General features: G+C 43.6%; 2 protein-coding genes across 4 annotated transcripts in view; one reads left to right on the top strand and one right to left on the bottom strand.

The window, feature by feature from the left end:
• The window catches only part of LOC142881318 (NACHT, LRR and PYD domains-containing protein 12-like), a 195,500-nt gene that overhangs the window by 107,544 nt on the left and 72,459 nt on the right, over positions 1 to 15,497 (top strand). The gene's annotated exons all lie outside the window — the stretch shown is intronic.
• Positions 11,940 to 15,497, bottom strand: part of LOC142881311 (disks large-associated protein 1-like) — a 36,901-nt gene continuing 33,343 nt past the window's right edge. For all 3 annotated transcript variants that reach the window (XM_076015507.1, XM_076015508.1, XM_076015509.1), the window contains exon 15: positions 11,940 to 12,842. In XM_076015507.1, coding sequence (XP_075871622.1) covers positions 12,618 to 12,842 — 225 coding nt within the window. In that variant the 3' untranslated portion in view covers positions 11,940 to 12,617. The remainder of the gene's footprint in view (positions 12,843 to 15,497) is intronic.

Raw genomic sequence — 15,497 nt, 5'->3', positions numbered from 1 at the left:
TCAAACACTCGTAATGACAGTAAACAACCTTGACTCCAGTCAGTTTGAAAAACTAAGAAATGAAAACCGGCCAGTGGCACTCCAGCGTCCGTCTCAAGGACGTTTATTATTATTATTATTATTATTATTATTATTAATTATTATCACATAGCAATACTGTTGCCGCTCTTCATGAGCATATATAGATATAGATAAATAGAACATAGCTCAGTGTGTCAACGCCTTTCTCATCTCTGCTCTTTTCTTTCTGATAAAGAGAATTTTAATGAACAACCCCATGATGGGTGTTAATATTCTGATTCTGAGAGAAAAAAAAAACAAACTCTCAAAAACTCCAAATGCGGTAGTTACTGTTGTCCGCGAGCAGCAGCGAGATGTAATGAATGAAAGATATGAATAAAAACTGCTCTACGGGGGATCGTTCAAGTCGCTGTGTTTCTGTGTGTGTGTGTGTGTGTGTGTGTGTGTGTGTGTGTGTGTGTGTGTGTGTGTTTTCTTTAACCAGCAGCAGCAGAACCTTCAACAGTGATGCATTCATATCAAACTGGTGTGTGAATGAATGAATGAATGAATGAATCAAAACCTCATTAGAACAGCAGCATTTCAATATATAAAATATAATAAAATATATAATATATAAAACGATAGTTGCAACATTGATTCAGAATTCTCATCCAAGAATCATTTAGACTGAGAAATTGTTTTAAGAGTTATTGGACATTTTCTCAATCAGCTTCTTCACCAAGGGGGTGGGGGGGTAAGATGCAGTAAATATGTGCTGTGAGTATATTCTGCACCTTCAACATCCCAGTAAACGAACCTGTTGCTGTCTAGTTGATTCTAGTTCTATTTTCAGCAACGCAACTATTATTTATTCACAGAAAAATGAATAAATACTTCACACACTTATTTAAAAAAAAAAAAAAAAAAAAAAAAAAAAAAGGAAAATTTCAGCAGTCAAGTGCAAAAAGTGGCGCAAACACAGCAATCAGTCGTCTGCAGCGACACTAAAAAGCAGCGGCTGATCCTCAAGCACAACAGAAAACATCTTTTTAATCCCATTTTGAACGGGGAGGTCGAACCTTGTGTAAAAAAACATTCTGTCACGAGACTTTGCGCATTCTTTAGTGGCTGCGCGCTGATTTGGGAGCTTTTCTAGCGGCGCATAGCTGCGCATCACAGAGAAACTCCACCACCGCTGAAAAGGCGTCAATCAATGCTGGGATGTCGCCAGGCTGCGCAGACTGCTGCTGCTGCTGCTCTGCTGCTGGTCGCGCTGCGGCGGCACCTGCACGGCTGCCTGGTGCTGGGACGCGCGAGCATTGTGCGTCTCCTCTTGTTGTGCTCCTCTAACGGCTTCATTGTGCGGATTGTTGCCTCATTTGCACCGCGACGTGTTGCGCAAAAGCTGCTGCTGCTGCTGCTGCCGCCGCCGCCGCCGCCGGGAGGGAAGAAGAAAAGCGACGCAAGTGGCGCAAGTGGCGCTCTTCCCACGACCGCAGCCCCGCGTTGCAGCTTGCCTTCCACCATGCACGCCGCGCGCACGCACATGTTGCGCGAGCCTCCGAATGGTCCCCCCACCCACCACCACCACCACCACCACCGCCCTCGAACAAAGTGCGCAGTGAATGGGCTGAATAGATTGCGCACTTAGAGACCCCCGCGGGGGCAGCCTGCTTTCCCCCCCCCCCCCCCCCCCGCCAAACCCCCACACCCCTCTTTCTTTTTTTTCTTATTTTTGGGGGGCGGGGGGGGGGGGGGGTACCGAGGTGCATTAACACGCTGTCGCGTGAGGTGTCAGGGAGCTGTATGCTTGTGTGCGCCACCGCCCAACTGCGCCATTATGATCCGTCAAGTGATGAAGGAAAAGAGAAAAGAAACCACTCACTTCCTCTGATGTGTGTGTGTGTGTGTGTGTGTGTGTGTGTGTGTGTGTGTGTGTGTTTATGGCAGGAGCGCGCGGCCCAATTACTGCCTAATAAATGGACACGAGCTGAGGGCCTTCGGACCGGAAGTGTCCTGATCACTCTCGACACTCTCGACACTCCTGCTGGTGTTACTGTGTAGCGGAGTCTCTCTGCGTGATGCGCAGCCATTCATTTTTCTGTGATGATTTTCACCACTGTGTCTTGTGACGCTGTTGGTCAGCTGATTAAAGTCCAGCTGTAAATGACTGTGACACATCTTGTGTTGCTGAAAATACATTGACGGTCAGAATCAGAGTATAGAACTAGAATCAACTAGACTGCAGCGTGTTAGAGCCCCTGGCAACAGGCTCTTTTTCTGGGAAAATTATATTGTGGTCTTCTTTAAAAAGATCATCAAAATCTCATTTTACAGCCTCTTATTTGTTTTCCTTTTTTCATGAGGGTCAATCTGAAGTCTGAAGCAATGCTCACAATATTGAAATCATTCATTCATAATTTTTAACAGTGTAGTTTATTATTATTATTATTATTATTATTATTATTATTATTATTATTATTATTATTAATAATAATAATAATAATAATAATAATAATAATAATAATAATAATAATAATAATAAATAAATAAATAAATAAATAAATAGATTAATGTGGTACATTTTGTGAATTGCTCACATAAATATGTGATTATAGTTATTTATAAAATCATTCCACAAACAAGTGGAATTGATCATTATAATATTTTACAATTTCTTAATTTCTTAATGACTGGTGACGTTTACATTTAAAAAATAAAAAGACACCAGTATATTTGTGGCCAATTCAATTCATTATTTTTTTTACATTAAGTTTCAGTTCCAATTCTTTTTTCCCAATGAGGAGAAGAAAGTTCTGGCAATATAAAAATATGGATATTTTTATGATATTTATTCCTACATTGTTCTGTTGCGGTTGTAATGCTGCGAGTCAACAAGTGTCAGAGCTCTCTGTTGCTCATCATGTTGTTGCTCATCATGTTGTTGCTGCTCATGTTCAACATCATGAAGGTGCTTCGGCACCGTGAAGCCTCATCGGCAGCAGCTTGTATCTGGTTGTATGTGAAATACCTTCAAGCAGCTGAGGCCAGGTTGGGTGGAGGGTGAAGGTTGCTGCTGTTCAATGACCGCTGAGGAGGAAATCCCTTTAATTTGTTCTACAGTCACAGATGGATAATCCCCTCCGGGTAGAGATTACACGGGATTATGTCTGAATCACTATTCGGTGGGGGCAGTGGAGGAGGAAGGGGGGGGGGGGGGGGTCCAACTTTAATTCCACACATTTGGTTTTCTGTAGTTCACTTTTTGTGATTTTCCTTTCCCTCCAGTCAGTCAGTCCGTCAGTCAGTCCGTCAGTGCTGCCTGATGTTGCTGATTCAGCAGCAGCACCGACGAAACAAGAGAAACAAGAAAAAAAGCAAAGATTTCTTTCACCAACATTTGAAGGAACTTTAATGAGACATTTCTTAAGTGGTGTCGGATGTCAGTGGAGAAAAAGCAACAGGCCAACAGCAGTCACGTGACACATTTGTGAAAATAAAGAAAAAAAGTGGCGCAAAGACACCAATGAGTTCTTTGCAGTGACGCTACAGCTGCGGCTGATTCTCAAACACATCACAACATAAATCAACAACAAAACATCATACATCATAAATCATCATTTTAATAAACGACTGATTCGCCTCTTTGCGCCTTTTTTAGTGGTTGTGCGCTAATTTGGGAGCGCTTATGCGGCGCATAGCTGCGCATCACGTAGAAACTAATTGTAATGATATTAATAAAGCAGGTTTAATAACATCCATGCTTGCTGTTTTCTAATTCTTCATTGTTCAATAAAGATCTACGGATACCTGACGCAGCCAATGGGCGATGGTTTCACGTGTACAAAATGACGTCACTGGACACTCAGCGATTTAAAGCGCACTAACAGGAGGCGCTGCAGTCAATATTTAACATAAATTAATCCCATTCAATATAGAAGTAAGATGCTGCTAATTAGCATAACGTGTGTGTGTGTGTGTGTGTGTGTGTGTGTGTGTGTGTGTGTGTGTGTGTGTGTGTGTGTGTGTCACCCTTCGTGTGCGGCACCGCTGCCTGCGCACCGAGGAGCTTCATGGGAACCGCAACACTTGTTCGTCTCGTGCGACTCGGCGCGCTCACAGCGACTCGCACGCTCGTCAATGGGCGACGTGGGGCGCGCGGTCACGGCGCGTTAACGACCTGCACGGTCCGAATTACCGTCGTTTTTTTTTTCTTTTTTTTCTTTTCCGAGCCGAGGGGAACGTCTGCTGCGCGCGAGCGCACACACACACACGGAAAAAAAATGCAGAAGAGAAACAATTGATCTTCATCGTCATTGGCTGCATGATTTTGTGCGGGCATCTCCGACTTCCGTATAGTAATAATAATAATGATAATAATAATAATAATAATAATAATAATAATAATAATAATAATGATAATAATAATAATAATTATTATTATCATTATCATTATTATTATTATTATTATTATTATTATCATCATCATCATCATCATCATCATCATCATCATCATCATCATCGTCATCATCATCATCACACTAACGAGGGAAAAACACATGTTCCTCTTGTTCTGCGGGAGAAAAAAAACCGCACTGACATTAACTTAAGGGCCACTTCCGGTCGACATGGAATCATTTGATGGAGGTCGATCATTTATGACTTTTTAACTGACTGACTGACTTACTAATGTCTCTTCTTTTGCATCAGAAACCAATAATATAGAATAATATGAGTCTGTCGATTATGGAAAAGTGGTCAATCAATCAATCAATCAATCACTTGTATTTGTCCAGTCCTAAATCTTTAATCGTTAATCATTTATTGTCATCATACATGCAGGAGGACAACGACATTTAAAGTTCCTTCCTCCGGTGCATCTCTATCAATTCAAAAAGAAATAAACGCTAAAAAAAAACAGGAACTGAAAAACTAATTTTCCAACCAAAGTTCGTCTCAAAGCCTCTTTGCACCATCAGAGGAAAAACCAAAGGGTCTAATTTGGACCATCATAATAAAAACAATCATCTCCCTGAAGGAGAAAAAGTTTCATCATCTGCTGCTGATCGAGCTGCTGCGTTGCGTTCACGGTCACGGTGCGTTCAGGCGCACAACACCTGAACTGGGGGAACTGTTGGGTCACTGACTGTAGACCAAGCCAGCACACACACACACACACACACACACACACACACACACACACACACACACACACACACACACGATTCATTTGTGTGTTTTTGTAACTACTGTGTAGTTTTTTTATACTGTTTTTTTCTAGTGCTGCAGCAGTGTAGTTTCCTAATTTAGGATCAATAAAGTAAATCCATCTATCTATTTATCTATCCATCTATCATCCATCTATCCATCCATCCATCGTCATTAAGTAGACGACATGAGCACTCCCTCTCCTGGCCGCTGCGAGGCGCTGCTGCTCACTAACCAATGAATGCGGGTCATCAGGTGTCGCAGTGCGCGAGCTCCTGGGAACGCCGCCACATGCACCAAGAGGGGAGTGAGACAGACAGACGCATGCGCCCTAGAGAGACTGACCAATGGGAGGTGTTTTTTTTTTCTCTCTCGGTGGACTGGAGGCGATAAAACTTTATTGACTCAAATGAATTCAACCCGACACAAGACTGTAATCTCGTGTGGTCCACTGTTACACAAACATAAGACCTACTGACGGGGTTGACTTTGTGATCTTGAAGTGTCAGCACTCCCGGAATAGCGCCTCTATGAAGGCATCGTACAACATGTGACTGACACTTTTCTTTAACTTCACAAAACCATAGTCTAACACATGTTTTTATAAACGGTAGTTATAACGTGGTAATACCATCCAGGGCTTCAGTGACACTTTGCTGTGGAGGTTATCAAACATTATGATTGATGAGCTTATAGCACATTATATCCACCACTCGTAATCATTTGTCAACGTTGTTATACATCATTGTGAACATTTATGATAGGTTTTGTAATGTCTTATAAATGCATTATAAAAGCATGGTAATGTGTTGTATAAAGCATGATGAGTGCTTCCATAAGGCATTAATAGACCTTCATAGAAAGTGCTGCCCTTTTTGTTTGAGGCTTTGCATATTACTGGGCAATTCTAACTTTTTTTTTTTTTTGGGGGGGGGGGGGGGGGGGGTTGAGTCGGGGTGTAGGGCAGGGTAGTGGTGGTGGTGGGGGGGGGGGGGTGGGGGGGTTGAGGGGGGGCTCAGTTGACTCAGTTGCTAATGAGTCTAATTGATTGGGGCGTTAATCTGCCGGCTCCAGACTATAATAGCCGGGCTAATGTGAGGAGGCTGGAGAGAGTCCCGCTCTGCCCAGAGGCAGTGCAGGAGATTAATGGAGATTTAATAATCATAATAACAGCAATTAGAAGCTCATGTGGCATGGTTTATAACACCATGTTAAGCCTTTTACCACCTAATAACTTTTTACTGAGACAAAGTTTTGCCCTGACTCGACTGTTACAGCTTTTCCTTGAAGAACAGCAATCAGTTGTAGTTTCACATCATTTCTGATATCATTGAAAGGTTTTCTTTCAATAATAATAATAATAATAATAATAATAATAATAATAATAATAATAATAATAATAAATCAGGTGTTTTATTCTATAAATATATAATAATATATATAAATAAAATATATAAATATTTCTAACACAAATATTTTCTTCTTTTTTGCCAACAAGGTCGTAAAGAGATGAAACTTCATCCATGTTTTGCCACCATATTCCTCTTCACTCTTGTACATTGGATTTTAGGAGATGTTTTCAACTGACTAGAAGTTCAATTCTGTCTCATCTGTATCTGTGACGTCAGGTTTAGACGTCAGGATATTTACCTAATGATACTAATGAACAAACTACACAGTACGACAGACAGATACAGGCGCTCTGTGATGATGTCATAACTTCAGCTCGAGTCAATCACCCAACACACAGCAGGTGTGGAACCCCTCACAACGTCCAGGGGTGGACTTGTGTTGCAGTTTAGTCCAGAAGAAAAGCGTGGACAGACTTTTCCCCCTGGAGAACCGCAGCAGCAGACGGTGTTGTATGTCAAGAAATGCCGCCACCTGCTGGTCGCAGAAGGAAATGCAGTTTATATCGTACGGCACAAACTGCTGCTGTCGAGGAAAGCGGTGTTTAGAAGAAACTGAGTGTGTCACCCTGGAAACGAGGGGAACTCTGGTTTTTCACCAGTAGTGGAGTGGAATCTCTCTACGTCACGCGCTGCAATGCCCCGTTTCACCGCTAGAAAAGGTTCCAAATGACCGCATAGCCGCTAAAAAAAAAAAAAAAAAAGTATTTTATTGACACAAGGTTCAACTTTCCAGTTTAGCGATGATCTGATCTGAATGATGTTTGCTCACACACTGTGTAACACACTGTGAAACTACAGGTGGTCGACAGCAGCTCTGAGTCGGCAAACCCAGAGTTTCTCTCCTCCACTCAGTGCCGCAGTGAACTGCTGCCGAGTGGCGCCCTCTGCTGGAATACATGAACGCTGGTTCGTTTGATCGTGGCGGAGCTGCCGTGAAGGAACCTGGAGCCAGGAGACTGACTCACACATTCACTGTGAAATTATACATTTGAAAAAAAAAAAAAAAAAAAAAACCCTTCGTTGAGTTCGCTGTTGTTTTCTCATTAGTTAATGGAACCAACTCTGGATCTCCATCTACTCTGAAGCTGTTCTGCAGAATAACCATGGCAAGTTTTGATGGTGTTCTTGTGACATTCAGGTGGGGAAAGTTTGGACCAAGTGACAGACGCAGAGGGGAAGCAGACTCTTGACTGCTTATTTTAGAAACTGTCAGTGGATGAAGTGAAGGGAGTGAGCACAGACACTGAAGCCAGGAGGTAGACGGTGGCTGAGTGGAGCCTCGCAGCAGGAGCAGGGAGGTCCAGGGAGGAGCAGGGAGGAGCAGCAGGCAGTGCAGGAGAGTCCTCCTGGGGTGACAGGCCAATGGTTAATCCCCAATGACAACAATAAGGAACTTGGATCAGGAGGTTCGATGAGCCGCATTGAGGGCTCAGCCTGCCAGTTGCTACTGCTGAGAGAAGTGCAGTGATCTGGCAGGAAGTGGCTGGAGAACCTGGCTTTCATAGTGGAGGCTTGATGAGGATGACGATCTGCAGCTGCCTGCACCTGAGCCACACCTGTGGAGAGAGAGAGAGAGAGAGAGAGAGAGAGAGAGAGAGAGAGAGAGAGAGAGAGAGAGAGGGAGAGGCAGACCTGGGCCAGCAGACCATGGAGCCCAGGTGTGTTTGAAACAAATACAGGCTGTGTCTCAATTCAGGGTCTGCACCGAACACAGTGTCCTCCGTCTGAAGGAAGCGTCCTCCGTCTGAAGGAAGCATCCTCCCGAGGACCCGGCCCAGAAGGACCGACCCAAACCCGCCTCCACGGTAACCACATGGGACGGTCTGGCCTTCGGCGTATTTCCTGGTTGCGTCACCGCTGTTCCCTCCTGCTGGCCAACCCAGGAAGTGAGGTTTTCATAGCATCAAGCTAACCATTTGTTCACCATCTAACGATGCCGTTGGATGTTCAAATCAGTAAAAACCCTGCGTTAAAAACTCAGTATTTGATGTGAAATTTCAATACTTCAATTTATACGTGGTGTCTTTGCCAGTAGGTGGCGCTAATTTCAGCCGACTTCCCAGGATCCCAGGATGCTTTGCAGCAGCACGCAAAGCGTCCTGGGATCCAGAAGGAGGTGAAGGATTGAGACACTGCCATAGTTACACATGTGAAGGATGGGATTGATGACAGTTGAAGGGCATCACAGAGGGAGTCCAGTGGCAGGTTCAGGCCCACAGGACTCCCCAAACCGCCTCCCTCTGCAGTGAAGCAGTGGACCGTGTGACTGCTGCCTGTGATGCTGCTTTCAGATGCCGGCTGCACAGGTGTCCTTGGACTACGACTGAAGCACCCAACCAACGCGACACAATCTCTCATGATCATTGATGTTTATTATGGGTTCATCATCAGTAGTGGCTATGGACATTTAGAATCTTTCATTTATAATACAACCAGAGATCCAGGAGCACGTCAAACAGACACTCTCATAGTTTAAAAAAAAAAATCATCAACAAATAAGATTATTAATAATAAACCAAATACATTTCTTTAAACTGAGATACAGATTCATAAGTACCGTTATTGTGTCTGCATGCGTTACGAAACAACCCCCCCCCCCTCCCCCCCACCATGTTCTGTACAAACACAGGAGATGAGTGAGTGACTGAGTGGATGGTTGGACTACAGAGTGAGGCTACCAGAGCGTCTGGAGGAAAGGCCTGACTGACGGAGAGGACCAGGGACGCAGGAAGCACTAGAGAGACTTGAGAGACCTCACACACCCACAGGACCCACCACCTGCACCCGCACTGCACCCGCACTACACCCGCACACTGCACCCACACACTGCACTGCCTTCGGTGGGAATCACACACGGCGAGCTCAGACACACAATAACAGTGAGAACCTCCGCAAACACCAAACTCATTTTCACTGGACAAACAAGCGAGACTGGGAGACCCTGATTTAGAAGAACTACATTTCCCTCCCTTCCTGAGGACAGAATGGCAAACCATGCTGACACATGATTGGTTGGAATGACCTGGGGTTTTTCTGGCGGCGGCGTCGCCGAGCAGCCCAGGATTCCTGCGTTCCAAAGCTAAACGATAGTTTCCAGGTTTACAAAGCAATTCAAACACAGAGTTTAAATTAGTGGATTTTATGGTATATGGTTAAAAGATGTTACTATTACAGCGTTTGTATTGTTTAGAATATGAATAACCCATAAGCCTAGAAAATACACGGCCATTTTCTTCTTTTGTTTTGTACAGCAGTCTGTTACTGAAACATTGTTTTGTACGTTTATTGTGCCGCAATTACACTTTTATTAATGTATTTATAGGCAGCGTAGAGATCCTAAACCCAGCCAAATGTGACACACTGGACCTTTAAAGAAGTGAGGATGTCCTTCATGACCCGGTGTGTCTGACTCTGATCCTCACGCTGCTCTCTGAGCAGCGGCGTGGTGCCGCCGTTGTCGGGCGGAGCTTCTCTTGGAACGAAGCATCCAATCATTTTCAACTCTGTCCATCATTGTGCTGCGTTCTGCTTCACATTGGCGTTCACACTGTGTCGCGTTGCGTCTGCTTCACTGTTGCTCCAAACTCCCCGACAGTGAGCTTGCTACTGGAACACTCGGGATCAGAATCGATGAATACATCGAGAAATAAATAAATAAATAAATAAATAAATAAATAAATAAACCCTGTCAGCATCTGTATGGCCCTTTCCCCTTGATAAGAAACATAGTTCACATTAAATATGGCTTACTGTTATCATCGTGTCAACACATAGGTAATCAGCTTCTGTACAACCCCCCAACACACACACACACACACACACACACGCACACGCGCGCGCACACACACACACACACAAAGTTTTAGAAAAGGAGAAAAATAAAAATGCAATAATTTCATGAACAGAACATGATAGTCTTCATCATCATCATCATCATCCTCATCATCATCATCATCATCATCATCAGGGAACAGTTTCATTCAAACTCTCTGTTCTGGATGTCCACAGTGCTGCTGCAGAACATTTCATGGCAGTTAAATATTGTTGATCAGCACAATAATGTTCACACACGTCGCATCACAAGTCAACAAAGTGGCTCCAGGAAAGCTTGTGTGAGTGTGTGTGTGTGTGTGTGTGTGTGTGTGTGTGTGTGTGTGTGTGTGCAATCAGGGTTCTGTCAGAGCTGAAGCCAGGTACCGTCTGTAAAGCTTTGCATTCCAAACCTGGATGGAACGATCCAGATGTTCTGACTTCAGCAGCGCTCCAGTGACAAGGTCAAAGGTCGGAGGAGAAACCAGCAGCACGGCAGCTCCAAATGGATTGGAAATGTTCTGCTCCTGGCATCATCACCACATTGGATGCTTCCTTGAAGTTCTAGTGGTGAGTCGATCACCAGTAGAACTTCTCCATGGTTCTTCTGTTCGGCAGAAAAGTGAACAAAACAAAGAACAACACTGGAGGTGGGATCCAGTCCCTCATGAAGCTGAAGTTTCCCCTCAACAAATTCTTAACAAAGGACATATGGCTGTTCAGACTGGGCGGGACTTTGGAAATGATAGTGGGATAAAGTTATGGAGGAAACAATTTTCCTTATGCAGGTTGTTTCTGAATACCAAAAAATAAAAAATAAATAAAAAAGAAAGAAATTTAGCCGGTCGTATTCAAGCTCAGGTGATAAAACAAAGACCAAAGACCAAACAAAGAGGAAAGACAGATTTTGTTCTAATGACCTTGAGATTGCAAGAAAAAAATCGAACAAAAAACAAACCCTGACATACTTGTGTTCATGAGTTTATGTGCAAAATGTTACGATTTTAATGTTGCAAAAGCAATTACTTTTGACTTGACTGTGTAATAGTGGATCAACAAATCTTGCCTTGCTAAAAGCCAAACCAGGATGAATCAGAAAACAGAACTATGTGGAACCAGGATATGTGAAATCACATTAGTATGTTTCTTTTTACATTCACAGTTATCAATAATTAATTATTATATCTAATGAGCGCTTATGACCATTCAGTTGACATCAACAGAATTAATTTAGTAGTGACAGGCAGTCTGTCGGAAACTGCCGACATTAAAATCAAACAAGAGGACATTTTCTCAAAATACAATATCGTACAAAAATAAGTTGCATGGAAAAAAATTTGAATTTTTCAGCATTTCTGTGAAAACAACTTTACTTCCGTTGGAAACTCACTGAAAAAAAACAAACATGTTTTGCCGCATAAAACCCAGATGTTGTGCAGCTGTGTTTGGTTTCAGTCTTCACATTAGCTTCACTTCATATCCACAGGGACGTTCGCGCCTCTTTTGCTGCTTGGGTTTAGTGGCCCATGTTGGGTTTAGTTGGAATTTTGGAGCATGGAAATTAGAATATGTTTGTTGAAAAAAGATCCCAAACCATTTTGCATGTGCGGGGTCAATGTAAAGTTTCCATGAGGAGCCTTAGCGGTGACTTGTGTTGGAAAGAGTGAAAGGCAGAGTGAGAAGGAGGCTCCTATCAAGCTGCCGGGTTTTCTGTGCTGAGGGTGAACAACAGCTCCAGCGGATGGCAAAACAAGTCCTTTGACTTCTCCAAATATTTGAAAAAAATTTCCAAGACTATCAAATACAACAAAATTGCACTTTTAAGGAAAAAAAAAAGTGAAATCAGAACAAATCTACTGGTACCAAAGTGTGTAAGAACCAACACGCCAATTCTGAAGTCAAAGTGCCACAATTTGTTTGTTCTTTAGTGTGTGACTAATCAGATTGTAACACGACCAGATGTTGTTGTACAATCAGACTAGCCTTGGCATGGATACCATGTTTTCACAACAGTTTGGATGGACACTGATGAGACTACAGATGATCTCTGAACACTACTGAAGCAATCTGCTGGAATCTGCTCAAAACCATTTTCTGTTTGCAACCAAAGATTATGAATCTAGCTGTGGGCCTTTGAATATGGTGTGTGTGTGTGTGTGTGTGTGTGTGTGTGTGTGTGTGTATTCATAGCCTTGTCTGCGCCTCAGGTATGTAGATCTCGATGCTGTCTGCGCTCTCTGTGGCCGAGTTCTGTCGGACCGACGCGGCTCTCTTGGCCGCCATCAGCCGCTTCCTGGCCTCCTGCCGCTGCTTCTCCGAGCTCTCCAGCGAGCGGTCCCTGGCCAGCGGAGGGTGCTGATGGGGGCCTTTGGGTGGCTTTTTTGGCACTGGGGGTGGCAACCGCCTCTCCTGGTTGTGAGGGTTGGGGGGGGTTCAAGGAAAGAGACAGACATGTTTGTGGCCGTGCTGGGAGTCGAGCAGCTCGTGTCTTTCTTGGGATATTTTAAGGTGATTAACAAACAGCACAGCTTCTTCATTCATAAATATTCTTTTTTTTCTGTGCCATCATTCAACACATGACATAGTACCTGTTGTAAACATGCAACACATAATAATGTTACATTATCCTGACACGTCCGACTCATGCCACGATACATTTCCTGATAATCAGTTCATTAAAAAGCAAATGAAAGAAACAAGACTATTATCATCACATTAAAAATGGAATCCAAAATATAGCACAACAATAAAGAACACTTGATGTTCTGTCAGACCCACGAGAGTTGCCAACTGTCCAGTATTTGACAGTGAAATGGTTCCGTCTTGAACGGATACTGAACCGGCTTTGTCCCGTATTTCTCAGTTGTCTTCAACGTCAATTTATCCTGGATGCAAAATCACGTTTGTTTCCATAGAGTTTGCGTTCAAAACTGTCATCTACGTAGCTGCAGGTAAAACCATCGGGCAAGCCATTCGCAACAACTGCGCACTGGATGCTAGCTTGCGTAGAGTAAGCTATGAATGAGGATCGCTGCTTCTTTTGTCAAATCCATCCATCCTGCACTTTACTGACTGTTGTGTACAAATATGTTCAATTAAAAGATCTCAATACGAGTTATGTCTGTAATGTCTATTGCTAACAGAGCAGTTCAAACCATGTGTACCATATGGTTTTTTGAAGCCCAATTTAAAGTTCTGATTGAGCACTACAGGGAGCCACTGAGCTGTGATGGTCATGATGGCCCCGAGCACTGCAGGAGGGAGGGAGGCCTCCTTTATTTTTTTCAATGAAAGTTGGCAACACTACACACCTCCTTCATTTTCCTATCATTTAAAATCTCTTTTAAAAACTGGTTGGAGTCCATGCCAACTGGGCGTGGTAGCAGAAGGATGATCAGTAACACTGGTGAATACAAACGAACTGCAGAAGCCGTCAGCGACAGAAACAATGTGATGGATGTGTAGCTTTGCAGGAATGGAAGGGGGTAGAGGAAGGACAAGAAGAAGACATGAATGGAGATGTGTATGGACGGACAGAGATGATGGGTCCATGGAGGGCCGAGCGTGTCAAGGCCCAGTGCTGGTGGTGGTGGTGGTGGCGGCGCTGCTGTGATGCTGACTGATGGATGGCAGTTTTGCAAGCACCTTCACTGTCAACACAAAAAAAGCACAAGAAAGAGACAGACCAGCAGAGTGAATGAGCGGCAGACTTAGTAGGTACAGTCAAAGACACACTGCATGGAAGACATCTGAAAAACCACAGTGAGACGTGTTGACTAGTCAGCCAGACGCCAGTTTAACGCCATGGGATGTCTGCTAGGACAGACACAACTGTTTGGTGCCCGCTAGGACACACATAAGAAAACCACAGAGGCGTTCCAGAAGAACAGCAAGCGAGGTGGATGGAGAAGCAAAGCAGCTGGAGTATGAAACAGTTTGAGAAAAGTGTTTGGATAGAATATAGAGACATTATTATGGGCTTACGTTTTCATAAAATCTTCCCCACACGGACATTTACATGTTACCACTTGGAAACATTTAATAGAACACTTCAGTATTAACCGTTATGCAGATGATACCCAGTTATATGTGGGCTACCAGAAGTGTAGTTTACAGGAGGTGAACTACACTCTCCGCTCCTCATGACACTATTTTTCAGCTGTTTAGCTCAGTCACAGCTCAGTTCAGATCTCTCTCTCTCTCTCTCTCTCTCTCTCTTTCTCGCCCTCCTGCCCCGTCTACCACCTGTCTTTTTCTTGCTCCACTTGCAGGATCTTTAGTTTATCCACGTCCTCAGCTACTGAGTCCTGGTATTTGTATTAAGTTCCATGACCCACAGAGCAACAGAGATCAGTGCAGACCATCAAACAAAAAAAGACCAGTGCAGACCAGTGAACAAGGACCAGTGTAGATGAGTAAGTGAAAAAAGACCAGTGTAGACCAGTAACTAAGACCAGTGTAGACCAGTGAACAAAGACCAGTGTAGACCAGTAAGTGAATAAAGACCAGTGTAGACCAGTAACTAAGACCAGTGTAGACCAGTGATCAAAGACCAGTGTAGACCAGTAACTAAGACCAGTGTAGACCAGTGATCAAAGACCAGTGTAGACCAGTAAGTGAATAAAGACCAGTGTAGACCAGTAACTAAGACCAGTGTAGACCAGTGATCAAAGACCAGTGTAGACGAGTAAGTGAATAAAGACCAGTGTAGACCAGTAAACTAACACCAGTGTAGACCAGTGAACAAAGACCAGTGTAGACCAGTAAGTGAATAAAGACCAGTGCAGACCATTAAACTAAGACCAGTGTAGACCAGTAACTAAGACCAGTGTAGACCATTAAACAAAGACCAGTGTAGACCAGTAAGTGAATAAAGACCAGTGCAGACCAGAACAACAAAGACCTGTGTAGACCTTTTAACAAGGACCAGTGCAGACCAGTAAAGGAAGACCAGTGTCTCAGCGACAGCAGGCTGTGTGATCAGTGTTATACTTGCAGTGAGGCCACTCGCTGGTACAAGACACACAGTTCATTGATGACACCATGTCTGTGTTTGGACATAGT

Source organism: Nelusetta ayraudi, unplaced genomic scaffold (assembly GCF_046127955.1).
Source record: "Nelusetta ayraudi isolate G7.1 ecotype Tasmania unplaced genomic scaffold, CSIRO-AGI_Nayr_v1 ptg000190l, whole genome shotgun sequence".
Taxonomy (NCBI): domain Eukaryota; kingdom Metazoa; phylum Chordata; class Actinopteri; order Tetraodontiformes; family Monacanthidae; genus Nelusetta; species Nelusetta ayraudi.
This window is presented reverse-complemented; position numbering and strand designations above follow the sequence as displayed.